Here is a 27360-nt window from a genome sequence, read left to right as displayed (position 1 = left end):
GGCATGGAACACCTTCACCCCCCGTAATCTAGACCGACGACGGCAGAGCTAAACGTAGCCTCCACCTCGCGGGGACATGAACCGGCATCGACGGAGCTGACGGAGCCTCCGCCTCCCGGAGACAAAACCAAAAAGCCGCAGAAAGAGCTTCACCGCGCCTTCCTCACCACGACCGCGCCTTTACACCAGAACCAGATCCGCCATGGACGACCTTTTTCCAGAGCTCAGGCAAGGCGGAGGAGGGAGGAGACGTCAACAAAGCGAAGATCAAAGACTTTTAAAGGTGGCTTTAGGGGCTCCGGTAACAGCACGCACGCTTACGTGCCGGCCGATCACCAGACCCAAAGATAGATCTACTTTTCTTCTCTCTCTTCTCTCTCTTCTCTCGCCAATAATCTTAGATACGAGAAAACTATCTCTCTCTCCGATATTCAAATATTTTACTTCATTATCTTTTCATTGATTTTAAAATATACAAATAATATGGTTACTGGTAACTCTAATAGATTCATATATACATTTTACTTTTGTAAATTCCTTGCCGTTAGTAATATTGTTTTGATTTTAGTTTTCCACTTGTTGTTTGTTGTTTATACCATGATTAACCAGAATTGAGGCTTTTAAGGTGGGATTTTTAGCTTTTAACTAAGAACTATTTCTTAAATAAAAGATATAAGAATAAGTTTTTAACCGAAAAGTGTAAAAATATAAAACAAAAAAGTATCAAATCATCATGAATTAAAAACTCCAAATTAAGAACACGGGTTAATCCTACTCTTAGTTTGTTCTTGTTCATATATGAATGTTTTTCTTTGTGGGCATATTTAGTCTATTGGGCTTAACGTAGCACCGAGCGTAAGTCCCAGGTTTAGAGTCCAACTCTTATTGTACCAAATGCTAATAAACCCATGAATGAACTAAGTTTTGACTGAATACCAATTGCGTAAAAAGAGAATTTTGTAATAACTATTCATACGCAGTTATTAATACACTTACACACACCTAATTTTTGTGTTAACCATCAAAACTACACATAATTTTTAAAACTGTGGCCCATAGTGTTTGCTTCTATTTTAGGTGGCCTAACACACATTCTTCACGAATCACGAGTTTTAATGGAGTAACGGGCCTGAGCCTATGCATAATGAAAGAAAAGATGGTTTAAAGTCAAAAGGAAAATAAGATAGTAAACGCCGTGAGTGAGAGGGAACGTTAAAGAGCCACACAAATTTAAGTGAATAAGAGATGATAATAAATTGTGCGAGGAGTCCCAGTTAGGAAAGGAACAGACGGTTTACTCTTGCTCAAAGCTGGACCACAATGATCTCTATTCAATCATTCCTTCCAACGTTTTTTTCATATCTTCTATACAAAATCTTCTATTGACTTTTTCAAATAATTATAGAAAGCAAAGAATAGATATACATTAAAAAATAGACCTAAGATTCTCAGCACTTTTTACATCTATACATTTTTTTCTAAAAATAATCAGATTTTATCTGTACTTTAAAAATAAGAAAATATTTTGATAATTTTTAATTTTATGATAATAAAAAGATTTTGTTTAAATTTTTTATTTATATTTTGAATTTATTTTCAGGCTTTTTGATGATAAGCAAAAAGGTCAAAAACAGAATAAACAAGTTAATTCTACTCATTATCTATTATAATATGTTATAAGAATCAATATACCTATTAACAAAAAAAAAGTCAAAAGAAAATAAATCCACAATATAAGCAAAAATTTAAAACAATTTTTATCATATAACTTATGTGGGCTTTTCTTGTACATTCAAAGTTTACCAACCCCATGTGGCCTTTTCCCGTACACCCAAAGTTGACATGCATGGCTAACCAAGAAAATTCCATCTCGCTAGCTTCAAATAGATTTCCTATATAAACTCAACGGCTTATCATTCTCCCTCATAACTTCAAGACATTTGTTTAAGAACATGAAGATGATGATAATCAACATTTTCTTCATCCTCTCCCTAGTTTCGTCCATCTCTTTTGCTTCAGTTCAAGACTTTTGTGTAGCTGATCCGAGCGGTCCTCAAGGCCCATCAGGATTTTCTTGCAAGAACCCTGACCAGGTCACCGCGAACGACTTCGCATTCTCCGGTCTTGCCAAAGCGGGAAACACTTCTAACATGATTAAAGCCGCAGTGACTACAGCCTTTGCCCCTGCTTTCTCAGGCGTCAATGGCCTCGGAATCTCAGTGGTTCGTCTTGACTTAGCCGCTGGTGGTGTAGTCCCTCTTCACATTCATCGTGGTGCGTCTGAGGTTCTTATAGTTATAGAAGGAACCATCCGCGGAGGATTTATTTCCTCTGATAACAAAGTTTACTTGAAAACTCTCCAGAAAGGCGAGGTTATTGTGTTTCCTCAAGGACTTCTTCACTTTGCGCTTAACAATGGGACAGGCCCTGCCTTGGCCTTTGCTGCGCTCGGAAGCTCCAACCCCGGCGTACAGCTTGTACCCAGTGCTCTGTTTGCAAGTGATTTGCCTTCAGAACTCGTTGAAGCCACGACTTTCCTTAGCCGTGAAGAGATTAGGAGACTTAAGCGTGTGTTTGGAGGAAGTAACTAAGCTTCTCTTGAATTGTATGAAATAATAAGCATTGTATTGCAAACGTCTAAGATGCCTCGGCACCTATCAAATAATAAGCACTGTAGAGGTCTAAGATGCCTCGCAGTTATCAAATAATTAATGAGCATTGCACCAAGTTCACAGGTCCTTGTTGGTTCCATTGATCTCTTAACTGGACCACAAACAGAGATTAGTTTGATCTGCACCTTAATATTAACTGACACTCTTTGCTTGTTGTCCTCGATGTTTTTCTCATTCATGTTTTTGCAAAAAAAATGTCTACAGATCAATCTCTTTATATACTTCAAATATTTGATTATTATAAAACCTACAAATAATACGCTTAGTGGTATACCTCTGATATACCGTTAGTTTGTTTCTGTTCACATATGCATGCATTTCTTTGTGGGCATATTTGGTCTTATTCTGATTAACTTACCAACGCGCGTAAGGCCAAATTTTCGTTTTAGCCCATGCATGAACTAAGAGCATCCACAATGGTGGACTTGCTCTTGGAGTCCTTAAGATTATTATAGTATTTTTTTTTTTTTTTTGAATAGTTAAGGACTCCACACTATTTTGTGTGTCCAATGGTGTTCCCTTTTTAGGAGTTCTTAGAAATCAAAACAGTGAGCAAATACTATCTGTTTCAAAACAACAACAATCCTTTGGTTCGCTCTTCCAAACTAGGCGAAACAGAAACTATAACTGAGAAGAGGACTTAAGAGTATACTGTATGAGGAGTTGGGTAGAGTCGAAGAGAGTGATCGTAGTTCCAAATGATAGGTTGCACCATGAGAGGTAGAGGACATAGGTGGCTCTGGTGAGTTATTGTGTAGACAAGCATAAGGATTAATGCTAAAGGATTCATTAATCTGAGGTTCAGGGGTTGTTTCTAACCTGTGGAATGTACTTGACGCATGTCATGGCAACCTGAATCGAGCTATAAAACAACAATAAACCATACAGAAAGAGTCAGATTAGCATTAAAAGAGAGATGGGTAAAATGCAGGGAGGGGAAAAGAGAGCAAACTTGAAGATGGTAATGAGCCAGAGCCAAGAGTGTGAAGGTAAAGCAATGAAGAAACATATAGCTGCAAACCCCCAGACAAGAACCACAAGACCTGTAGCAAATCTGGATACTTTCTGAGGTCCACGCTGAGAGCATTATTAAGTCACATATAGACAAACCATCAGAGGCAGAGAAACAAAGCAAACATTCCAAAAGAAAAAAAAAAGAGAAGCAAACTAACTTCATAGATAAAGATCTGGAAGAGTGTAAGAGCTGTGAGTACAACAGCATGGATTGAGAAGGCAACATCATTAGCAGCCACAGGTATCATCTGCACATTTAGAGAAAATTATTAACATAATGACTCTAAAGAAACAAACTTTCTTGAAGAAATGGTACCAAAACGTAACAAAATGATTCTTTTAAGAATATATCATGTAGCAGTGTAATGAAAATTCTCAAAGGAAGAAACTTTATGGAAGAAAAGGGTACCACCTCTTGATCGCCATAAGTATCAAAGTACTGTGTTTTGAATGATGGGGCTGAAGTAGAGGCAGACGTTGTAGATCATATACGACGAGTGCTTCGTCAAATTCAACAGCACGAAGTCGAAGTTCAATCCAACCACACTATCGGTCAAAGAGAACCCAATTTCAAAATAAATTTCAATTTCAAAACGAACAAATCAGGAGAGGTAAAAGGATGAGATTGGGGTTACCTTTTCCTGCGGAAATTCAGAATCAGCTGAGGGTAGAAGCTAATCGACCACGACGTAAACGCGATCCATCCTACGACCTCGTACGATATTTCTAACGGAATCGAATTCCAAGACGCCATACTATCTCTCCGTCTCTCTAGATCGATTTCGAATCAATCGTTTTGACTCTTTTTTTTTTTTTGCTTCTAAATTTGTTCTTAGGAGTTGACGACGAGGGAGGGAGGGAGATTGGGCATATGAGAGAAACGAAATTGATGAGAACCGATCAGATGGAACACAGTGGCAACAGAAGAAAATAGCACAGATCAGATGAACAAACCTCCGAGTCCGTCAGAGAGACCTCACCACCCACATGATCTGAGATTTCGACCCTTGTTTCTGCCATGGGAGATGATGGCGCGAGCGAGGAGAGATTGAGAGAGAGAGAGGGAGGAGAGATAGAGAGAGAAAAAGAGCAGGGTAAGGGGACACGTGTATCAAGGATCGAGTCCTTCTGATCCTTCTTGAAGGATTGATCCGTCAATAGGTAAGCCAAAATATTATTATTATATTTCATTAATCTTAAAGATTAATGCTAAGGATTCATTATGGACCACCGTTGTGGATGGTCTAAGAGCATGATTAACGCTAGGGGAGAGGGCGTGGGTTCTTAGTTTTTTTTTTTTTTGGGTCCGATTTTTTTTCTTCTAAAAATATAAAAACGGACCAATCGCAGACCACCACGTGTTAATGGAGTCCGCGAATAATACACAAACAAAACTAAAGTCGCCTCTTGCAGAAGAGGCAGTTCTTGATTATAAGGTGAGACCCGCTTATTTTTAAATATTTTTTTAAGCTACCGTTAAAGGTGTTCTAAATTTTTATCAAATTCAAGAACCCCATGCATGAACCAAGTTTTGACCAAATACCAATTGCGTAAAAGAGAATTGTGTAACAAGTATTCATACGCTGCTATTATACACATAGCACGCCGTATCAGATTTTTGCCTTGAGTCGGAATCGAGAACGCAGAAGCTAAATCGTAAAAAACACACAAAAACAAGATTTCTAAAAAATTTAAGATATAAATACGTGTTAAAAGTATATATACAAATATTTATAGATAATAACAATTTTATAAAAATCAGAACTAAATTATACTATTCAAATTAATAGGAATCGCTTATTCATTTTAATAATTTATATCAAGTCAACTGAATTGGTGAAGATGGTTTCGGAACCAGAAGAGTGGCCAGCGTTTACAAGTTATTTGGAAGACATCAAAAGTCTGAGAGCAAGTTTCCTACAATCAGAGATCGTCCATGTACCAAGAGCGCAGAATACAAAGGCGGATAGCCTAGCACGCAGTGTTAGGATTCAGCCGTCTTTCGTCGTTCACATGGATCAATATCTTCCGGCTTGGTTTACAGAGTCTATATGAGTCTGTAAAGTTGACGACAAAAAAAAAAAAAAAAAAAAAATATCAAGTCAACTGAATTCATATTACTGTATGTTATGTATGTTGTGAAAATACTAACAAATTAAAATTTTAAGAGAAATATTATCCAATTAATGATAGTTATTTAATCTCTCAGAAACACACAATGCACTATTATGCACAAAAATATATCTTGCTGCTGATACATACATATTCTTTTATTTTTATATAAATACTATTATTTTCAAATTTTATATAAAATTAAAAATATAATATAATTTTTTTAGTTTTTATTTATTTAATGACATTTGAATTTTTAAAACAGAATCAAAGATTTTAAAACAGAAGTAAATATCTAGTTAAGCTTCCGTGCTACTTAGATTATAACCAGCGGCTGCAATAGAATGAAGTATGAACTTCTTTTGGCAGCATGCAATAATATATATATGAACTGGCAGTCTATAAACCGCGGCCTTTCACTAACGGATTCAAATCCAAGTTTCAGCACAACATCAACATTTATACAAATGATATGCACAGTGTTATCCTAGACATTTAAGAGGGGCCTAGAACTTGTAAGAAATATGGCCCTTATATTTATAGAACTATATCAAAACTAAAAGAATAAATTTAAAAGTCAAAAGGAAAATTTACAGTGAAACAAAATGCAAAAACAGAAGAAGAGTGGTTTTATCTAATAACACATCATTTTCAAAAGTTTGGGCCAAACTTTTTGTATCTATCTTAATGAGGTGGCCTAAGACCTCTGTGGTTTAACACCTCCGTGGGGTTGGGATGGAGAGATAATTTGTCTTCTCTGTGGTTTACATCCGGAATCAAGAGATCATCTTAATTTATTTAATTGTCCTTTCTCTAGCTTTATCTGGGTTCGCTTGGCTGAAAAACTTGGTTTCCAAAATGTCCCATGCCATTGGGATGACTTGTAAATTTGGTAGAACAATGCTACTCCTAATAAAGTGGTCTTCTCTGCTTTGTTGCAGTTGCGTAATGGATGTATTACTTCGTCTGGCATGAAAGAAATGAGAGGTTCCACCGGGGTCTTTCTCTTCATCTGGCAGTTGCTGGTTTGAGTTTGAAAAAGTTAAAACATAAGTCTTTGGCTTTGTCCAACGTTGGCTCTTCCATGGGCGACACTTTACTTGAGCTTTGGTCAGTGTGGTTTTCCCTCCAGTGCTCCCTTCCTTCGTTGTGTTTTGCTTTTCCATGTGCTCATGATTATTTTCCTTCATCTTCACTCTGAATGTTTCAGTTGTGGCCATCTCTCCTTTCTTTTCTTGCTTTTAGTTGTTATATCTTCTCTGTAATGCTCTGTTTTTTTTCCTGCATTCTTGTTATCCTATGTACCTGTTTATTTCTCAATATGAAAGCCTTTAAAAAAACTCTTAGAAAATTATAGTTTATTAAAAACGAACCATTTATCAACATTCTCCACTGACAAAGTTTCTGCATTCTTTATGTTGCCGTTGTTTTGTCTTTTGATCCCATCACTTTCATGTGGCTTTTTCCAGTACACCCAAAGTTGACATGCCGTCCTAAAATTTTAGTGGCTTAATTAAAACACATTTTTAAAATGTGATCCTATATTAAAATATTTAACGGTATATATTATATAATCTAATTATATTAATATTCAAATTAAAATAATATTTAATATGATCATCCCAAAAAAAAATTATTTTAATATTTTGTAAATATAGTAGTTTGGATATGCTAAAAATTTTGGTTTCAAAGTTTTAAAACATGAACTATTTTGAAAATATGTTAATTTTTACTTTGTTTTTTTAGATTTTTATTAATTATAATCTAATAATATACTGGTGTTTTTTCTGAAAAAAAATGATTTCGAAATTTTAAATTACATATTCAAAACTATTAGTCAAACTAAAATTAGAAAAAAAAGGAGTAAAAGAAGAGCATAAAATTATTTGGTTTTTTTTTTTTTTTTTTTTTTTTTTTGAACACCTAAAAAAAAAAAAAATTATTTTTTTTTTTTTTTTATTTGGTTATACATTATTAAAAAGGTGAGGAGAAAATAGAATGAATAAAATAAATAAATAAATCAAAACGGAAAGTCACTTTAAAATCCTCTCTTCCACAAGGATCGAACTAAAGAAATCAAGCAATTTGACCAAAACACGTTTTAGACATGTGGCCCCAGAACTTTTTTATTAGTTGCTGGTCTAAAATTGTGCTCTACCATTCAGGGAAGGGGTTTGTTCACATGCATTAAAAAAAAATCCATCTCGCTTGCTTCTAGACAATACTAGCGTTAACCATATGCATCTCTATATAAACTAGATCCTTTTTTTTTTTTTTTTTTTTTGCTAAAATATTTAGATCCTTCTCCCTCGTAACTTCAGTTCTCTTGTATAAATTAACTTCTTAGAAAATGAAAATGATTATCCGCATTTTCTTCATGATCCTCTCCCTAGTTTCATCCATCTCTTCTGCCTCAGTTCAAGACTTTTGTATAGCTGATCCGAGCGGTCCTCAAAGCCCATCAGGATACTCTTGCAAGAACCCTGACCAGGTCACAGCAGATGACTTCGCATTCTCCGGTCTCGCTAAATCCGGAAACACTTCAAACATGATTAAAGCCGCAGTGGCTACAGGCTTTGCCCCCGCTTTCGCGGGCGTCAATGGCCTTGGAGTCTCAGTGGCTCGTCTTGACTTAGCCGAAGGTGGTGTGGTTCCTATTCACATTCATTCTGGTGCGTCTGAAGTTCTTATAGTTATTGAAGGAACCATCCGCGCAGGGATTATTTCATCTGCTAATAAAGTTTACTTGAAGACTCTCCAGAAAGGTGAGGTTATAGTGTTTCCTCAAGGGCTTCTTCATTTTGCGCTTAACGGTGGGACAGGTCCTGCCATGGCCTTTGCTGCCTTCGGAAGCTCCAACCCTGGCGTCCAGCTTGTACCCAATGCGCTGTTTGCAAGTGATTTGCCTGCAGAACTCGTTGAAGCCACGAACTTCCTTAGCCATGAAGAGGTTAAGAGGCTTAAGGGTGTGCTTGGAGGAACTAATGAACCTTCTCTTTCGCTTTATTGATCTGCACCTTAAGATTAACCGACACTCTTTGCTTGTTGTCCTCGATGTTTATTTCATTCATGTTCTTGCAATCATTATTTTCCTAGTAAAAAAAGTTCTACAGATCGATCTCTTTTATATACTTCAAAAATATTTGATTATAAAACCTTCAAATAATACGCTTAGTGCCAGTGGTAACTGGTAACTCAAATATACCGTTAGTTTGTTTTTGTTCACATATGCATGTATTCTTTGTTGGGATATTTGGTCTTATTGTGATTAATTTACCAACGATCATAAGGCCCAGGTTTTATGTTAACAAAACAAAGCAGAGTCCAACTCTATTGTACCAAATGCTTATAATAAGCCCATGCATGAACTAAGTTTTTACAAAATTGAAGAAGCCCATGCATGAGCTAAGTTTTTACAAAATTGAAGAAGCCCATGCATGAACTAAGTTTTTACCAAATTCAAGAAGCCCCCATGCATGAGCCAAGTTTTGACCAAATACCATTTGCGTAAAAGAAAATTGTGTAATAACTATTCTTATGAGTTATGACACACAAACATTATCAGATATATATATCCGGAGTATAAGTTATAACCAGCAGCTGCAATAGTATGGACATTGCAATAGTATACATGAACTGGTGGTCTAGAAACCTTGGTTTTTCACTACCGGATAGGCCCGGCTTAGAGGGTGTGCTCAGAGTGCAAAAGCACAGGGCTCAACTTTAAATTCAACAAATTTCTATAGAATTTAGGGCCCTTATTTTTCTAAAACATTACAAAATAGAGCCCAATTATTTTCATGTTATATTTATTAAAGAACACTTTAGAAAATATTTGGATCAGCACTGGGCCCTAAATTTCAATGAGACGGGCCTTACCGGATTCAAACCCGAGTTACAACACATCAGCAACATTTATACAAATACTATGCATCAAATAAAAAAGAAGATGTTTAAAATCTAAATATCAATCAAAAGAGAAGAAGATATAGTAATTAGCGCCCTGAGTAAGAGGGAACGTTGAAGAGCCACACAAACTTAAAAGATGGTGAGACAGGAGGATAAGATACTGTGCAGAGGAGTCCAAATTAGGGAAGGAGGAGACATGATTGCTCTCTACTTAAAACTGGACCACACACACGGATCTCTCTTCTTCTCCATTAACCATTCCTTTCAACTTTTCCATATCTTCTTTGCAAAAATATCTTATAAAAAGCGACTCCTCCAAGATATTTTGACTTTGTAAAAGGCCGTTGGGAGCTTCTAACAGTTTTTACCCTTCAAGCTTCGAATTTTTACTACGTTGTACGATAATCAGAATCAAAACCTTGAGGAGTATTTGAATTTATTTTCTATATCTTAAAAAGTATTGTGAAACTAAACTATATATTAGTTTCATACTAAGAAGCTGATGTGGAACCAAGTGACTGAGTCCACAAGCAATTCTTGAAATTTAATGAACTATCAGTCAATGATGGTTCACACTCCAATAAGTGGTACTTATAAGATTTATGATAAAAGCATATGGCATGAATAAAATCATTTTTAGTATTTTAAATTTGCTTTTAGTATGACATATCTATCATATTTGTATATAACTTTGCATACTAGAAAAGACGGCCCTGCAGTTAGATTTACTAAACTTTGCTTGAAACATGTGTTTACTTATACTATTCTGCAGTTCAAATTTAGTTCAACAAAACTGTCTTAAGAAGCTAAGTTAATTGAAAACGAACCATTTATCACCATTCTCCAAACCGACAAAAACCTGTGACAGCCATGTGGGCTTTTCTCCGCGTACGTACACCCAAAGTTCACATGCATGCAATGCTAACAAAAAACAAGGTCCCTCTCGCTTTGCTTCAAGACTATCCTCACGTTAACCATATCAATATCTTATAGGTCTCTATATAAACTAGACGCCCTATCTTTCTTCTTCATAACTTCAAGACACTTCACTAAATAATCTATAATAAAATGAAGATGATAATTCACATTTTTTTCATCCTCTCCCTAGTTTCATCAACCTCTTTTGCCTCTGTTCAAGACTTCTGTGTAGCTGATCCAAAGGGTCCTCAAAGCCCATCAGGATACTCTTGCAAGAACCCTGACCAAGTCACCGAAAATGACTTTGCATTCTCCGGCCTCGCCAAAGCTGGAAACACTTCGAACCTCATTAAAGCCGCAGTGACGCCAGCCTTTGCCCCTGCTTTCGCAGGCACCAATGGTCTTGGAGTCTCAATGGCTCGTCTTGACTTAGCCGGTGGTGGTGTCATTCCTCTTCACACACATCCTGGTGCGTCTGAGGTTCTTGTAGTCATACAAGGAACCATCTGCGCCGGGTTTATTTCCTCTGCTAACAAAGTTTACTTGAAGACTCTCCAGAGAGGTGATTCTATGGTGTTTCCTCAAGGGCTTCTTCATTTTCAGCTTAACTCTGGGAAAGGCCCTGCTTTGGCCTTTGTTGCCTTCGGAAGCTCATCCCCAGGACTTCAGATTCTACCTTTTGCTCTGTTTGCTAATGATTTGCCTTCAGAGCTCGTTGAAGCCACCACCTTTCTTAGTGATGAAGAAGTTAAGAAGCTTAAGGGTGTGCTTGGAGGAACTGATTAAGCTTATCTTTCGTTTTTTTTCTAAGTTTTGTGTGTGTGTTTATGCGCTTTTTATTCAAGTTCGTTTAGCATTTTATTGCGTGTAATTGTTCTAAGTGTTTCATTTTCATTGTCTCTAAGGCTTAAATTTTAATTAAGTAATAAGCATTGCATTGCAGACACGTCTAAGATGCCTCGCAACTATCATATAATAAGCACTGCACCAAGTTCAAAGGCTCTTGTTCGTTCCATTGATCTCTTAACTGTACCACAAAACAGTGATTAGTTTGATCCGCAAAACCTAAACTAACACACACATAAATAAACACAGGTGCAACACTGAAATGAATCTAGGCACACCACACCACATAACATTACCTTTACATAGCATAAAAAAAAAAACAGAAACCAGACAGTAGTTCTTGTTTCATTTTGGCATGATCACATTCGGATTCCGCACGTGTGTGTTCCACTTCCCCACTTTCCCAAGCTCTTTCCATTTAGAACCAGAACCAGACACACTCCACAACTTATCACCAGACTTTATAGAACCCGGTTTTGGTTTCATAAGAGGAAGCTTGTTGTTCCCTTTCCCCATTCCGTTAGCCATCAACCACCTTGAACCAGACTGCACCTGCTGATGCTGACTCTTGACTCCACATGGCTTTTTATCAGTCTCACTCTTCATACCAGTAACATGCACCTCTGAGATTTTATACTGAGGGATTCCTTGTTCCTCCAAAACGGTTTTATCCTCTTTGACCACCTCAGTTTCCTTTTCCTCTTCATCGGTTTTCCTCACCTCTGAAACTGTACTATAGATTATGGGCTTTGGAGGAACAAACAATCTCTCAACCTGGATAAGAGAAAGCATGGGAGCTCCAACTGGCTCATAGTTTCTTAAGGGATCTCGGAGTTGAACCATTAGTGCTACTGTGAAGTTATTCCCAAGTAAACCACATCTCCTTCCTCTCTTCCCCTTTCTTTTCTCCCCTTTCCGGATAAAGTTCAGTGGGTTTGCATGATGTGCAGCCAAGATTTTCGACGTTTGCTCATTTATTTCATCTTCGTCTCCAATGTCACCTGAATCCAGCTTCATCCACTCATCAAGAGTCAATGAGAGACTCATTAACCCATCATCATCCTCATCTCTGTCATCCTTTATGTCAAGAAGTTGTAAACCAGCAGCTCCTTCTAGACCAACGCACCCGCTTTTTCCTTGGAAGGCTGAGATCTCTCCGATTGACTGTGCAGTTATTTCAGAGGGTGCATCCTCCTCTGACATTCCTGATTGTATTCTCAATCCTTCTAATGAAAGTGCTTCAATCTGGTCCATAGCCAAAGGAGCAAGATCTTCAAGTGATACATACTCCGAGCCAGAGTTTTTGTTGCTAGAGCTTGAACCAAACTTTTTTGAATTAGCTGCAGATGATGCTCCACTCCCAAAACCAGATCCATGCTGTGAGATATGATCCCTGCATTGAGAAGTAAACCAAATACATCCAACACGTAAGTAAACATTTTTCACAAAACAGAATGAATGATGATAAGATTGGTTTCAAACCTGTTACCACCGTCAATTGCAGGTGAAGCTTCCCACAACAACTCTTCCATAGTTTTCCCTGTTATGTCATCCAAAGGCATTACTTTATTTGCCTGCATTGAGAGCTTCTCAATTCCAGCAGTGGCTAGTTTCTCAAGTATCTCCATGATACCAGAGCCCATCTCAGCAGGCACCACCACTGGACTTGACACTTGCATAATCAAGTTCCCTCCGGATTTAGAGTTTCTGAACAGTGAGGGATTCATTGAACGCAAGAACCCTCCGTTCTTTGTCTGCACAACAGGACCAAGGCCATCTCCTAGAGGAGGCAAATCAAATGGCTCCTGCGCCGGAGGAAACGTATTACGACCATTGTGAGGCGGAGAGTTCTGAAAAGTGTTTTCATTCATACCCCACTCACGCATCAGTGATGCTGTTTCCAAGTCTTCTAACGTTTTGGCCCTGGGGTTGCTGACTCTTGCTTGAGTTTCTAACTGGTACTCTTCCTCTATATCATGAACGAGAGATGCTAGATCGAAAGCTTCTGATTCATTCTCTTCTGAGAAGTCTTCATCACATTCCATTTGTGGATCAACAGATACGGTACCAAAATCAAACAAAGAACCGGCTGCTAGAGTTTCCATTTCAAACTCTCTTAACAGGCGCTCCCTTGGGGACTCAGGTTCCCTCTCAAAACTCAAACTAAAAGGGCTGTGTTCAATACCTAGCATGTCTAAGAACTCGCTTGCCACATCTCTCGAACTTGATGCTGCTGCTGTTTCCTTATTTGGTGTTCTAAAGGATGTTTCTGAGCCTCCACGGTCTTCTTGATCTTCCTCATCTTCACCGAATGCTTCCAACATTTCTACACTTTTCAAAGCTGATTCAAGATCTTTCATTATCATTTCTCTCACGTCTCTCCCATTGTTCTCTTCCTTTATAGAAACATTGCTACCCTCCTCTGGAGACAAACTTTCTGTACCAATCTCAACAACTTCCTCACTTCTAGTAATAGGAACTTCACCAACTATCTTTGATTCTTCAAAAGAAACATCAGTCTCATTCCTGTTTACCAAAGGCTCTCCTGGAGGCAAGTTTTCTGTAAAAACTTCCTCACTTCCAGCAGTAGGAACTTCGTCAACCTTCTTAACATCCTCTAAAGGAACCTCAGTTCCATTTGCATCTTCATTTTCTTGAAGAAATGACTCAACAGGTTCAATGTGTTTAATGACAACCTCAAATTCGATCTGAGACTCAGCTGCAGGATCCACCTTCTCCTCATCAAATTTTTGATACAGAATGTTCACAGAACTGGCCAAGTCAGATTGTGCAACGGGAAGAACTTCATGAAGATCTTTGATCTCCTCCACATTATCAGACAGAGGACGAGACTCTTTGTTAACAATACCATGATCATAACGCCGAGATACAGACTTTGTACTAGTAGTCCTCGTCAACCCTGTGATATTATTGCTAGTTTGCTTTGCATTTGAAGCACTGCGAGTATCCCCAACAACAGTGTACCCAAAACTCATGCTCAGAGTAGCACCACTACCCTTCCCACTCAACTGAAACGTCGTCGACCACTTCCCAGTGCTCTTCTCATCCTGCAACTCCTCTAGCGTTAGAGGAAGCAATCTCGTAAGATCCATCCGATGTTTCCCCAGATCAACCTCAGGAGACCCAACCAGAGACGCATACAGCAAGAAATGCTTCGCTTCATACTTAGCCGAGTGATGCTGTCCGCTTCTGCTTCCGTAAACCGAGCACGTATGCGTCAGCTTGTCCTTAAACTCAGCTCTTCCGTTCAAAACTTTTGCAGGACGAGTGGTTAAAGACTCATCACGACGTTTCCAGTGAACAGTGAGGTAAAGATCCTGGAATATCGGCGGTAAGCCTTCTATGGAATGTACTTGAGCAAAGAAACAACAGTTGAACCGTCGGTTTCGGACATGAGAAAGAGCTCTGAGAGGCCAGTTCCAAAAAGACTTCTTTTCCTTCTGAGGCTCAGCTAAGTGGGTGGTACGACCCAAGGGCTTTGTTGAAGTGTTGTTATAAGGACCAGATGCTGAGCTCTTCCTAGGATTATTCTTGTTGACATACAGAGCTTCACCGATCGTCTCTACCTCCTTCAATAACCTTTGGTTACTAGAAGATTCCTCACTGTTAACTTTACTCATCTTGTATTTTGAAAACACTAAGAACCACTCAGAGGATGAAGCACAAAGGCTGCAGAAAAAAAGTTTTTTTTTTAAGTATCAGAGAATCATAAGAGCTTAAGAGAGAAACAAAGGAGGGGAACATAGCCAGCATGTACAACACATAAGGTGTCCTTAGAGGGCATAACATGAGCTCACATGGATCTAGATAATTACAAATATTTGTAATTTGTTAGTATGTGGTAAGAGTACATTGATTAATCAATAAAGTTTTATGTTTTCTGATATTCATGAACCTCAAATACAACTAAATATTTTTTTTTTCTTAGCACTTTTCTTGAGGTTTATAACAAAACAACATCAGGAGAAATAAAATAGTAAGATTGGTGTTAATCTAGTCAGAAACTAATCGAACGAAGCAAGTCCCAATATCAATGGTAAATCAAATTCAGGAAAGCAAAGAAGATGAAGAAGTAGAACTAACCGGATATGTTTGGGTAAATCAGGGAAAAGTCGTCTCAGGGGAAGCTTGTAAGAAGAGAAAATGGTGGAGAGGAGCGTTGGAGACGGAGTACATAAGAAACCCCTCTCCGTGTTTTTATTCCATTTGTCTTTTTTAAATTTGATTTCATTGTAAAGGTTATTTTATTGCTATGTATATGTACGTAAGCCTCGTGTTCATTATACATTTCTTTTTGTTTACTATTTTTTATTACTTTTGACCAAATTTACAATAATTTAAAACTCAGATCCAATCTTAAAAGACCACTTGGTTATATATACATATAGGTGTTCCAATTTTGAAAATCTGTTTAGGTTTGGATCCGTATATTTTCAGCAAGTTAGGACAAATAGAGAAAAACTATTGTATTTTTAATGACCAATTTTATGTTTAATCAGTTTTCATTTTAAAAGCTTTGACTAATTTAAACATATTACATAGACAGGTAGATGCAAGAATTTGAAGCTGCAAGAGGTTGCAGAATCAAAACAAGTGATTATAGTTATAAATTTATTAAGAAATATTCATGTAATTAGTAAAATTGAAAAGTATGTTTCAAGAATAAACTTTACTGGGCATTATTTTGATAATTACTCATTTGTAACTACGAACATTAAAAACAAAGGTTGAAATGATATAAATTGATGATTTTTTTTTATAATTATATATAGAGAGTTTACGGATGATAATAAAAGAATTAATCAACTCTGGAATTTATTTCAAAATTTACAAAAAAAAAAGTATGAAATTTGCTATTGATTTTACTAAGATATAACTGTATTCTTACATAGAAAAAAAGTTCAAAGTTCAAAAACTCAAAAACAAGAGCTAATTTCCAAAGAGCTCTAAATAGTGTATTATTTTTGGGTTATATTTAAAAAAAAAAAACTGAAGAAGAAAACAGTTTGCATTTCTAATTTCTTGCGTTATTGCATTTAAATATGGAGAAAACATGTTCGTTATACATTTCCATTATTTAATAAACCAATTTAAACGTTTCTTTTTAATTGTAAAAGGAGAACAAAATAAGATATATTAATGTTAAATTGACATAATATGAAAAAACAAAGCAAGTCGGTTATGGAAATATCACAAAGCCCATTATAAAGCCCAAAGTCATAACAAATATTTTCCTTTCTCTCTGCTCTTTTTATAATAGATCCGAAGCGTCTGTCCCTTCTCCTTCATCAAGATTCTCAATTCTACCCGACGCTTCTTCAGATTCTCTTTGTCATCGGTTTCAAAACAATCGGAGAGATCAAATCAATGGCTTCGCTCGATTCCGACGTCACCATGGTTCCCGCAGGAGAATCCTCAAGCAGCGTCGCCCCATCGTCGTCGTCCACCAAGAAGGCGAAGAGATTCGAAGTTAAGAAGTGGAGCGCCGTGGCTCTCTGGGCTTGGGGTAACCTCGAGCGATCCTCTGATGTCTATCTTCTTTCGTTTTGTGGGGTGAGCTAGGGTTTGTATTGATCGATGTTTCTTTTTGATTGCAGATATCGTTGTTGATAATTGCGCTATCTGCAGAAACCACATCATGGATCTGTGTAAGTCCCGAGAGTAGTAACGATCGATTCATAACGGTATCGTTGAATGGTTTAGGTTAACCTCGTTGCTTGTTTGTGGATTAGGTATTGAATGTCAGGCTAATCAGGCCAGTGCTACGAGTGAGGAGTGCACTGTTGCTTGGGGTAAGTCTTGTTTCTTCAACGTCTTTGATTGATGTTATCTTTGCTTCGTAATTGAGACTTGATTCGGTTGAAGATGAATCTTGTGAGCTGGGAAGGTAGATTGAACCCTGTGTTTGAGAGACTAGGAAGTTTTCATTAAGATATATGTGATTTACGAGAGTCACTTTCTTGAATCGTAAAATCATTATATGATATGTATTTGAACAACTTGAGTAGAAATACACTAGATGTTAGTAGTGCCTTACCCCTGACTAAAGACTAACGAATGTTGATACTTGCAGGAGTTTGCAACCACGCCTTCCACTTTCACTGCATCAGCAGATGGCTAAAGACTCGTCAAGTTTGTCCATTGGGTATGTGCTTTCTCTGTTTGTAATCTTTTTGAAGTTTTGGTCTGTTTGCTAATATCGATATGTGTGTTCTAACAGATAACAGTGAGTGGGAGTTCCAGAAGTATGGTCACTAAACCAACTAATCGTACCGGCAAATCATTTGGTTGGCGCATATGAGATGCTGATATTGCTCGAAGTTCTTTGTTTTTTTTTTTCTGGTTGTCGCAAAGTTGTCAAAACAGAGATTACTCTGTTGATATTACTCTTCACTGAACCTATTATGTTTTGCTTTGAGTGATATCTTCAATTTCAAGAAAATATGTAGTTCCTGCCAAGAAATTTTTAGTAGTAAAATACCAAGTGGCTGGCCAAAACATAAAAAATTATATTTTCCTGATTAATTTACTACAAACACCATTAAAAGTGTGTTACTGTAAATTTTTATCATACCCCACTTTATTTACAACTGTTAGAGCATTGTTTACAACCCCAAGTTATGTTCGGTTCCAAGCTGCTGGCTTCTGATTCTCATTGAATGTGGAAAACAAAAACCCATTCATGCTAACCATTTGGCCTCTTTGCACCACAAAAATCTAAGACTTGGCTTTTGAAAGAAGCCCCCTAGGCAAGACAACACTTTCTAAAGCAGTCTTTAGCCACATCCACTGATTATGATCTCCTTATTTCATCGTAACCTTTGATGAAGAACTTCACCTTTTACTTGATGAAAAAATTAGTAAAATTCTAAGGAGAGTTTGACATGTAGGGTTCTTAGTACATTATGAGACCGAACCTTCACAGGGACAACCTATGCAATAAAAGGATTCTTGTTGTCCTAGATGATGTGCGTCATTCTCTGGCTGGAGAGTCCTTCCTAGGAAGGCTTGATTAGCTTGTTCCAGGAAGCCTGATAATAATGAGCTCCATTGATAAACAAGGGTTTTGCCTTCTGTCATATCAATCAAATGTTCATGGTTTAAACGAGCACAAGACTCTCCAGAACTTCTTACTTATGTAACTTCTGTCAAACAAACATACCTGCTCGATCAAACTTGTAACACTAAATACACTTTTTGAATAAAAAAAAATATAATTTCAAATTTCATCATAAAGCAAACTCCAAACACAATTGAGTTCGGCTTCAATATCTCATTATATCAAAAGAAAGCTGAAATCTTATAAATAAATGATGCAGGTTATCCCACTCTATTGCAAATACCAGAGAGTTATAAATAATGAATTAGATAGACATAATAAATAGTCTAACAACAAGAATCTAAAAAAATCAAAATAACTTGTAGACGGGCTTCATATCAGTAGGTTCAAACAAACCAAAGTGTTGTTCAGTCCCAGCTGGTTTTAGATTCTCGTTAAAAGTAGCGAATATATACCCATCAATGCTACAGTTTGACCTCTTTGGCGTCCCTTTGCCACTTTCTATATGCTTCACAAAGTTTCTGTTATAGGTAGATGCAATAAGCGGCGTGGTAAGGTCACCATTCCCTGCAGACGGCCACCCGGTCTCGGACACCACCAACGGTAAATCTTCCACGCCTTCCTTCTCCATTGCCCACAAGAAGGCGTCATACATAGCATCAAACATGTTTGAATAGCCTAGTGGTCCGTCTTGGACCACGAGGGCCTCAGTGTTGAAAGTTGCATAGTCGAGATGAATGTTCACTGGGTCTGATGCGTAAGGGAAGTAAGGGTACATGTTGACGAGTATTGGTACACTTTTTTCAGACAGAAACTTCAGAACCGGGGTGAGTTGTTCACGCGCTAGGGGCGTGAACGTTCCGGAGGAAGGTGGGTAAGATTCTCCGAGGTTTGCCATTGAGACAACGGTGGTTATGGAGATCTGAAGACTCCTAGACTCGACGAGGTTGGTGAGGGACTTCACGACGGGAAGCACTTGAGATCCGAGCGGTCCAGGGATGACTTCGTTACCAACTGTAATGAACGTGATGTTGACGTCGGTTAAGTAAGGCTCGATGTTGGTAGCGAACCAGCCTTTAACAGCTTCTTCACTGGCTGCAAGAGCAGCCAAGTCTTGGTCCTTGACGCCTACGGTGACTCCAATATCTTGGTGGCCACGTAAGGCGTTGAGAACCTCTACGTTTGGGTCGAAGATTCGGATTTTGGTGATGCCTATGGACTTGTAAAGGTTGATAACCTGGGGAGGTGGCGGGAGGTTGTCTCCGAGAAGGCCATAGTTCAAGCCAACGTTTGTAGCTGCGACTATGTTGTTACTTAGCAGAATCGCCGTGCATGAGAGTAGGAACAAGAGAGTTTTCTTCAGACAATCCATAGTGAATGTTGCGTCTTTTCTTTTCTTTGTTATGGTTGTGTGTTGTTGCATATCAATAGGTTTGTGCGTATATACACATTGAGATCAAGTTTTCTATATTCTTGGTATCATTAAAATTGTATAATTATTTGTTTATTTTCTTGTGGTATATATTGTTTTACTTATATGGCTATGATGTTTTTACTTTTCATTAATTATAAAGTTCTATTTCCATATGTGTAGATATGATAGTTTTCCCTAGAAGAACTAGAAAATCAATCTACAGTTAATAGAGATTCGCAGCATTACGTACATGGTCTCCTAACGGTTGCACTTGCAGTGTATTTCCAAAAATGTAATTAATATTTTTGGTTATAATATATGTAAATTAATTTCTATAGAAAGAAAATAATGCTATTTTATATAATAAAGTAAAATTTCTTCTAAACATAAATTTTGAGAGGGTGATATGTTTTACTTATTTTTGACATTGGTTTCTCTAATCTACAATTAATTTACTTTTGTGTATAGTATTTAGATTAATAAAGATTTCTAAAATAAAAATTCTAAGAAATTGTCATGTTTCATTTATCTTATATTATATAGTTTTTAAAAAACACTATAATAAAATTACGTATATTATTGGAAATTAAGTTATTAATATTTTATGATATTAATTTGAAATTCATATAGAGCATGTTCGTACAATACGTAATAAATATTTATTCGTATCAAACCATTGTACAATTTTCTTAAAAGAACCAACGATACATATATTGAGCAAACCAGCCAACACTATATATTCCAAGCTTAAGCATTTTCTTTTGTTAAGGAAAAAAAATATGAAACCTCCTTAAACATATTCCGCAGTTGATATTTAAAATATGTGTGACTAGGAGGCACAAGGAGTGCTTGCGGAAGGGTTCTCTTTTTACTTCAGCTTGGAATAAACAGTATACCGAGAATGAGAAAAAAATAAAAAACACAAAACCGGTTTAATGCATCTAAACCAGAAGATGATCACAAGTATTGTTCATGTATCCTTGCCCTGTTTTCTTCCCACCATACCTTCGCATGCATCTCCCCAAATATCTCTCGGCTGCAATGCATAAAACACACAGTTTAAGTGGTTTAGTTTCTTGACTAAGGACCGATGAATGGAACAATGTAAGGAAGCTGTTTATGTTACCTGAATCTGACTCTTCTAAGCTCTCTTTTCCCACATGGTAAGACTTTAATGGTGATATAAACGCCAGGCTCATCTTGCTCCACCCACTCGTTCTGATCAACATCACTCGCATTGCTTACAGACATCTCTTCTGACCGGTCTGCGTCTCTGGACGAGCAGCTTGTTATGGAAGATGTTTCTGTTTTGGCTCCGCTTAGCCTTGAGAGTTTAGGAGTTGAGTTTAGTAGACCAGAGTCGTTAAACTGCCGGCTTTGCGTTGAGCTATGGTCGAGTGAATCCGAAGATGAGCAACCAGCCAATCCAGCTGGACGATGGATGTTGCGAGGCAAGCGTTCTTTGTTTAAAGGCGGTGTCGCAGGAGTGTCCTCTGGATGGTACTCCACCTTTGCCTTCTGACAAGCATTTCAAGATGAGTTAGTGGATAATCACAGGTTTGATTGAGATATACGATTCAGTGAAAAAGCTAACCTCGTCTTGGGATTTAGGAGGCGTGGGAAGGGGAAAGGCTTGGCGGCTTAGTTTTTGAACATTGTAAAGTTCCATCACTTTGTCATAGTTATCTGCCCACCATCTTTGCGCTTGTAACTTGTTGAACGTGTCTCGGCTGGTCAAGAACAGAACAAAATAAAACAGAAGTGAGAAAAAGAAAGTACATTTTGGAAACATGTTGTCTTGATCTTACAAATTTACAAATTGTCTATTGTCGTGGTGAAAGACCAGGAGATGAAACATTAGATAGACTCCAAAGTGAAGAGGTGGTTTTGATAATGATAATCATAGATTAGGTAAACAAATTCTGGTAGTTGTTGATTTTGGTATGGAACAGTGTTTTAAAACACAACCTATTCGATGGTTGGACCAGGTTCGGCCGGTCACGTAATCGGGTTGAGTTTTAAAGTCATTGAACCAGATGAAAACTCTTAAAACTATCAAAAGCCTATGAATCAGATGAACAAATGGAAAAACTAATATTTCCAATGTTTTATATTTGATTATATTTATATTTTAATTATGTATTGTATTTAATATAATTATAAGTAAGTTTACATGATAAAAATTAATAATTATAAAAAAAATTAAACCACATTTAATCTGGTCGAACTATATTAAACCGTGACTTGAATAATTATCCGGTTCAGCTTCCGGCTGGTTTTAAAAACAATAGTATAGATTCTTGAGTATAAACACATCAGTTTCTCTACTAGTACAACTTGGTTCTCAAAATTTTATGCCACATGATAGATAACTTTAATGGTCAAATAAAATTAGGAGAAGCAGTAACTTACTAACTTTAATCAGAACAAGGAGACAAAAGTGGGTATTAAAGAAAGCGGATTAGAGGGAGGTTTGAAAAAACTAACAATAGCTGATTCAGTAGAGCTTTTGACTAATTACACACATGGGCTAAGGCTAAAAAGAGAGTTGAAAACAAGAGATGCAAGTTCATACAAATTCAACCTTTTGAATATTTTTTTTAATAAAAAATGTTAGTTAATGGGTAGTTTTTTTTCTTTTTTGTTCAACTGTTAATGGGTAGCTAACAGTAAATAATCAATCAAAATTACGTAGAAATCAAGAAATCAAAAGAAACAGAGACAGCAATGGTCAAAGCTAATAATTACATAAGATGATTATGGCTAACAGTAAAGAAAATAATGGGGAAGGAGGTGGGTAGGAGAAAATTCTCAAGTCTCTTTTTTTTTAACTTCCCAACAACTTTAACTTATACTTGTACCAAGATCCAAACCAAACAGTAAAAACACTTAGAACCTATAGGACTCAACCTAATCAAACAAACAAAAAGGAAGACCAAGTTTAGACAAAAGAAAGACAGGTATGTGATAGAACTTGAACTGTGTTTTATATGGGAAGAAGACAAAGAGTTGAAGCAAAGAAGAGACAGAATACGTTGAGGTTGTCGTTTTCAATAGGCGACATCGATGTGAACGAGACACTGTGCAAAAGTCTAAAGCTATTTGCTATATTTTACTTATTTATATAGTATGTTCTTCTTTGAAATTACAAGACGAAGCATTTTTTCCTCTGCCGCCCAACAATAATGTGATAATTGATTAGAGGACAGACGAGAGAGACGCGGAGAACAAGGCACTGGAATTAAAAAAAGAAAGCAAAAGTTTGTGTCCTATTTAAATATAGAAATTGTTGAAAAACAAACCCAAAATGTTGGTGAAAATGAATAAAATATCTAATCTACCAACCAGAGATCTTAAATCTTTAATTTAAACAACGAAACATCTGTAGTACCATCTAACAACCGCATTAAGAATAAAGTTTTTAGCATACTTATTCACACATTAATTAGAGTGATTTCATATGACCGATAAAATAAATCTCTTTCTCTATATTTTCTGTGGACTAAAAATTTTGATTTTGAAGATAACTAAGAAAAAGAGGAAATGGAGTAATCATATATATAGCTAATATCGAAAGAAAACATAAATAAAAGCGAAATAAAGACAGAATGAGAAGGGATGACCCCAAGAAGCACTCTGAAAAGGGAACACCAAGTTTTGCTTTTTGGACCTTTACGGCCTCTGCTTCTCATTAGGCGTGATGAAGCGTTACAGTCTACAATTCTGGGTCCCAACTATCTATTTTTTACCCACTTTTTGGTTATATTTTCACACTCACAATTACCCCTTCAAGATACAAAACAGAAAGGGACCTCAGGAGAGATTCACAAAAGAGAGAGAAAAGAGAGAGAAAGTAGATCTGATTTGGGTTCGGCGTTCGGCCGGCGCGTGTGCGTGCGTGCCGACGCCGGAGCCCGTCGTCTTTCAGCGTAACTTGTCAGGTCTTGGTCTCCTCCCTGTATCCTTCAGCGTCCGCCTTGTCGAAGCTCTGGTCCACCACCACCCTTGGTGTCTCGGTACTTGGAGTGACGACGCGGTTGTTCGGAGATATGGCGTGGTGGAGATGCTCGTAGTATGGGTTTTGATTCCGGGAGATGGAGGCTTCCACAGATCCGTCGCCGCCGGTCTTTGTTTCCGCAAGGTGGGAGTTTTCTGGCTTCGCCTTCGTCGGCTTTAGTTCCCGGGAGGTGAAGGCTACCATAGCTTCTCCTTGCCGGTTTTAGGTCTTTAGATTTGGTCCTGGAGTTTTTTTTTTTTTTGGGGGTTTCGATTATGAATCGGGTGGTTTTCTTGCATGTCGCTCTTGAGCTGAAGCGTTTAAAGCGCTGGCCTTGTCGGAGGAGCTCTCGATGAGCGATGATGCTCTCCGACGGGTAGATAGAGTTGGAAGAACAGTGATGATTTCGGCGGAGGCTCGTCAGTTTCTGAGCTCCGACGGAAGGAAGGGATGGTGATGCGGTTCCGGTGTTGTGTTGAGGCGGAGACGGTCAAGTCGAGGCGGGTGCGACGCGTGTCGTTCTGATGGTTGAGATGCCTCCACGTGTCTAGCAATCTGCCTCCTTGACGCGTGCTTTTGGTCTCCGTCTGTCCGGTTGGTTTGGTTGGGCCGTCGGCCCGTTTAAGGATTTCCGTAATCTGTTGGCTTGTGGGCTTTGGACCCTCTTTTATGTAATTGGGCCTCTCGGCTTTGTACTTTGGGCTTGGCCCGTTTATTAATCAAAAATCAACCAGTTGGAAAAAAAAAGATACAAAACAGAAAGAAGTGGTAAGTTTTCTACTTGTTATTAGATTCGTATGTTTTTAGTCTAGTATTTTAGCACAACATATGTTGCCTAGACATAGAAATCCACAAAATTATATTCATCTATTTATCTACGCAAATTATCGAATTAACCAAACTTTGATTGTTTTATTTAGATTTTTAGATTGTGTGTTTGCACTGATTTTATAGTAATAATTATTTTTAAAAAATCAGATTCAGTTCTGTGTACCAAAGAACAGATATACATGGTGTGGAGGAGACATGGCCAAGAATGAAGCCTATTGTTCAAGAGATTAGCATCCTACTTTCGAAGTTAGCAGGTTCTGAAGTGAGGTACTATAACAGGAGGGGTAACAAAGTTGCAGATAGAATAGAGAAGAAGACTACTACGTTTACGTCCATTGTCCCTAAGTTGTATTTTATTGTGCCTAGTTGGTTAGTTTCTTATGTGGAGGCTGAGAAGCTTTTTGTATGACATTGAATTGGCCAATATGAAGTAGTTGTTGAGTTAAAAAAAAAAAACCAAAGAACAGAGCATCCTCGGAACATTCTCCCAAAACATGACCAAAACAAACGTGGGAAAATATTTCAACCGCACGATCAGAAAAACAGAGTCGAGCACAAAAAACCACTACCGTAGATTGAAACAGCATGTACAGAGTAACGTACCTGAAACGTATCCGCTTGAGATCATTACCACCGCCGGGAAGAGACACGAACGTTATGAGAACACCTGGCTCCACCTGAGCGACCCACTCCTTTGGCTCTTTCTCCTCCACGAACACTATCGGGTCTACCCTGTTCCTCCCGCTCGCCGACTTCGGAGTCGCCTCGCCGCTCGATATCCCTTTCAGCCTCGCCTCCATCTCTTTCCCCCAGACTCTAGGCTGCTCCCGCGTCGCCGCCGCCGCCGCCGTGGCTGTGATCGAGCTGTTTGATCTCCCGTACAGCATTTTAAACCGTTGATCAGATTCGGGATCAGCCTTTGTCGTCACCGGAGGGCTCTTGATTGGTGGTTGCACTTCCCCCTCCGTACACGGCGTACAATGCCGGTAAGCACCGGAAGCTTTCAGAGCCATATCCTTGAGCTGAGAATGAATTTACGAAAATACCCTTGTTCAGTATAGAGAATGACAAGAGGTGGAGGATGAGCAAAGAGAGAGAGAGAAGTCTACCTGAGATGTTAGAGATTTGGCTTGCTTGGAATCCGGATCGTCGGGTTGACCCGAGGTTTCATCGCCGGCTCGCTTCGAACGAGCTATACACGTCAGCATTTTCCGGCAGCTGCTGTTTCTTGGTAATGTGATTTTGTTTCTTCTCTTTTTGGATACGGAGAGACAGTAGATGCTGTCAGTTTCTAACTTTGGTTTGTGTTGTGTGTTTGGTCATGGTGCTCTTTTTATGTTTTTATACTCTCTTTTTTTTTTTTAATTCAAAATATTTATTTTTCAATTAAACTTTAACCGGGAAGACCGGTTCCATTTTTTTAATTAAAAATCAAGAAAATGTCCCGCGTCATCTCTACGGTAAATCCGCTAATCTGATCTCACTCGGTTAATGCTAAAAGTAAACCATTTTGTTTGGTCTACTGATTAACTAAAACCAACTTGAGCGGGATTCCACTTGTCCATGTAGCTTAAATCGAGAGATTTTACATTATTGCTGCTTGCGGATTTAGACTTTCAGATGTATCAAAGGCTGTTCATTGTAGTCAAGTATTTCAACTGTGCTTAAGGATTCAATTATCGATGCATGCAAAACCGGCTCTGACCTTTTGAGAAACCTAAAACGGAAGAAAGATTTTTATGGTGGCTCTAAGTAATCAAAGTTTTTCTTAGCATTTTCACTCGCACTATTTAGTAACTGCTAGTTGACATTACAAATTGTTCAAAATTTTAAAGATAACAGCTAGTTGACATTACAAATTGTTCTCTATTTTTATAATTTTGAGATACAAACAAATATTTTATGTAAGATCGAATCCATATTAAAAAAAAAAGAAGCCAAATTCATTAGGACATATACAAAACATGAAATTAAAAAAAAAAATCAGTGTAGAAAGTAGAATGATCAAGTATAGTGTTCCGAAAAAAACATATAGACCAATGTAGGCATGCGGGTTCGGATAGTTCGGTTCAACTAAAATCTCGCTGAATTGAACCGTAAAAGAGTTTGGTTTGGTTTGGGATTCAGGTAGTTAGGTTTTTTTTTTTTTACCGAAACTAACTAAAGTTTTTGTTTCAATTATATATTTCGGTTAAAAAGTTGAGTAAATTCAGTTAAATTCGGTTAGTTCAGTTAACTTGGTTCAAATTTTTTGATTAATTCAGTTATTTTTCAAAATTTCGGTTATTTTGATCAAAATTTGGTTAATTCACTTCGAAATCTGGCTAACAATTTCACTTTGAACTAAGCGATTATCGAACCCGAGCCGAGCACCAGAGTTTTTTTTTTATAAACCTGCCGAATCGAGCCAAACTTCTCACCAACAAACTGAACAAACATAAACTTCGGTTTGGTATGGCGGGTTCGGTTCCATTATAGATCCCAAGCCTATAGACCATTGTTGAAATTTTTGGTTTCCTAACACATCTCCTGAACAAGCAAATGTTAGAGAATAACATAATCAGGA

General features: G+C 37.7%; 7 protein-coding genes and 1 pseudogene across 8 annotated transcripts; 4 read left to right on the top strand and 4 right to left on the bottom strand.

The window, feature by feature from the left end:
- The first annotated feature begins 1669 nt into the window (after nucleotides 1-1669).
- LOC106425671 (germin-like protein 1) lies at nucleotides 1670-2738 on the top strand. Its single transcript, XM_013866383.3, has one exon. It carries the CDS (start codon nucleotides 1953-1955, stop codon nucleotides 2589-2591), a length of 639 nt encoding a protein of 212 aa, XP_013721837.1. The 5' UTR covers nucleotides 1670-1952; the 3' UTR covers nucleotides 2592-2738.
- A 472-nt stretch (nucleotides 2739-3210) lies between these two features.
- Nucleotides 3211-4827, bottom strand: LOC106372573 (annotated as a pseudogene).
- Nucleotides 4828-8122: 3295 nt separating this feature from the next.
- Nucleotides 8123-8929, top strand: LOC106425748 (germin-like protein subfamily 3 member 3). Its single transcript, XM_013866460.3, has one exon. It carries the CDS (start codon nucleotides 8149-8151, stop codon nucleotides 8806-8808), a length of 660 nt encoding a protein of 219 aa, XP_013721914.2. The 5' UTR covers nucleotides 8123-8148; the 3' UTR covers nucleotides 8809-8929.
- Nucleotides 8930-10678: 1749 nt separating this feature from the next.
- On the top strand, nucleotides 10679-11571 carry LOC106425779 (germin-like protein 1). Its single transcript, XM_013866493.3, has one exon. It carries the CDS (start codon nucleotides 10776-10778, stop codon nucleotides 11409-11411), a length of 636 nt encoding a protein of 211 aa, XP_013721947.2. The 5' UTR covers nucleotides 10679-10775; the 3' UTR covers nucleotides 11412-11571.
- A 44-nt stretch (nucleotides 11572-11615) lies between these two features.
- LOC106425776 (protein PLASTID MOVEMENT IMPAIRED 1-RELATED 1) lies at nucleotides 11616-15736 on the bottom strand. The gene is made up of 3 exons (XM_013866491.3): nucleotides 15576-15736; nucleotides 12954-15161; nucleotides 11616-12864 (listed from the first exon to the last, which is right to left on the bottom strand). The coding sequence occupies exons 2-3, from the start codon at nucleotides 15110-15112 to the stop codon at nucleotides 11817-11819; spliced, it is 3207 nt and encodes a 1068-aa protein (XP_013721945.2). The 5' UTR covers nucleotides 15113-15161; nucleotides 15576-15736; the 3' UTR covers nucleotides 11616-11816.
- Nucleotides 15737-16735: 999 nt separating this feature from the next.
- LOC106425686 (RING-box protein 1a) lies at nucleotides 16736-17951 on the top strand. The gene is made up of 5 exons (XM_013866400.3): nucleotides 16736-16998; nucleotides 17090-17140; nucleotides 17225-17284; nucleotides 17566-17637; nucleotides 17713-17951. The coding sequence occupies exons 1-5, from the start codon at nucleotides 16860-16862 to the stop codon at nucleotides 17748-17750; spliced, it is 360 nt and encodes a 119-aa protein (XP_013721854.1). The 5' UTR covers nucleotides 16736-16859; the 3' UTR covers nucleotides 17751-17951.
- Nucleotides 17775-20411, bottom strand: LOC106425773 (probable glucan endo-1,3-beta-glucosidase BG4). The gene has a single exon (XM_013866488.3). The coding sequence runs from the start codon at nucleotides 19973-19975 to the stop codon at nucleotides 18902-18904; it is 1074 nt and encodes a 357-aa protein (XP_013721942.2). The 5' UTR covers nucleotides 19976-20411; the 3' UTR covers nucleotides 17775-18901.
- A 197-nt stretch (nucleotides 20412-20608) lies between these two features.
- LOC106425696 (protein Brevis radix-like 4) lies at nucleotides 20609-26117 on the bottom strand. 2 transcript variants are annotated; one of them, XM_013866412.3, is made up of 5 exons: nucleotides 25904-26117; nucleotides 25398-25816; nucleotides 21561-21696; nucleotides 21093-21484; nucleotides 20609-21002 (listed from the first exon to the last, which is right to left on the bottom strand). In XM_013866412.3, exons 1-5 carry the CDS (start codon nucleotides 26000-26002, stop codon nucleotides 20924-20926), a joined length of 1125 nt encoding a protein of 374 aa, XP_013721866.2. In that variant the 5' UTR covers nucleotides 26003-26117; the 3' UTR covers nucleotides 20609-20923. The 2 variants fall into 2 exon arrangements, with proteins under 2 accessions (XP_013721866.2, XP_048602461.1); XM_048746504.1 differs by having other exon boundaries at nucleotides 20747-21002; nucleotides 21093-21481.
- Between the last annotated feature and the right edge of the window lie 1243 nt (nucleotides 26118-27360).

The sequence above is a fragment of the Brassica napus genome, chromosome C2, assembly GCF_020379485.1.
Source record: "Brassica napus cultivar Da-Ae chromosome C2, Da-Ae, whole genome shotgun sequence".
NCBI classification, from domain to species: Eukaryota; Viridiplantae; Streptophyta; class Magnoliopsida; order Brassicales; family Brassicaceae; genus Brassica; species Brassica napus.
The sequence above is the reverse complement of the archived record's forward strand: the minus strand, read 5'-3'. Positions and strand labels throughout refer to the sequence as shown.

What these genes read in the sequence shown, in the direction of transcription:
- LOC106425671 (XM_013866383.3), top strand. Translation starts at nt 1,953, where the DNA reads ATGAAGATGATGATAATCAACATTTTCTTCATCCTCTCCCTAGTTTCG.
- LOC106425686 (XM_013866400.3), top strand. Translation starts at nt 16,860, where the DNA reads ATGGCTTCGCTCGATTCCGACGTCACCATGGTTCCCGCAGGAGAATCC. An exon ending in CGTGGCTCTCTGGGCTTGGG is followed by an intron (nt 16,999 to 17,089) that starts GTAACCTCGAGC and finishes TTTTGATTGCAG; the next exon opens with ATATCGTTGTTGATAATTGC. An exon ending in TCGTCAAGTTTGTCCATTGG is followed by an intron (nt 17,638 to 17,712) that starts GTATGTGCTTTC and finishes GTGTTCTAACAG; the next exon opens with ATAACAGTGAGTGGGAGTTC.
- LOC106425776 (XM_013866491.3), bottom strand. Translation starts at nt 15,112, where the DNA reads ATGAGTAAAGTTAACAGTGAGGAATCTTCTAGTAACCAAAGGTTATTG. An exon ending in GCAATTGACGGTGGTAACAG is followed by an intron (nt 12,865 to 12,953) that starts GTTTGAAACCAA and finishes TTCTCAATGCAG; the next exon opens with GGATCATATCTCACAGCATG.
- LOC106425773 (XM_013866488.3), bottom strand. Translation starts at nt 19,975, where the DNA reads ATGCAACAACACACAACCATAACAAAGAAAAGAAAAGACGCAACATTC.
- LOC106425696 (XM_013866412.3), bottom strand. Translation starts at nt 26,002, where the DNA reads ATGCTGACGTGTATAGCTCGTTCGAAGCGAGCCGGCGATGAAACCTCG. An exon ending in CTCAAGCGGATACGTTTCAG is followed by an intron (nt 21,697 to 25,397) that starts GTACGTTACTCT and finishes GTTCTTGACCAG; the next exon opens with CCGAGACACGTTCAACAAGT. An exon ending in CTTAGAAGAGTCAGATTCAG is followed by an intron (nt 21,003 to 21,092) that starts GTAACATAAACA and finishes TATGCATTGCAG; the next exon opens with CCGAGAGATATTTGGGGAGA.
- LOC106425748 (XM_013866460.3), top strand. Translation starts at nt 8,149, where the DNA reads ATGAAAATGATTATCCGCATTTTCTTCATGATCCTCTCCCTAGTTTCA.
- LOC106425779 (XM_013866493.3), top strand. Translation starts at nt 10,776, where the DNA reads ATGAAGATGATAATTCACATTTTTTTCATCCTCTCCCTAGTTTCATCA.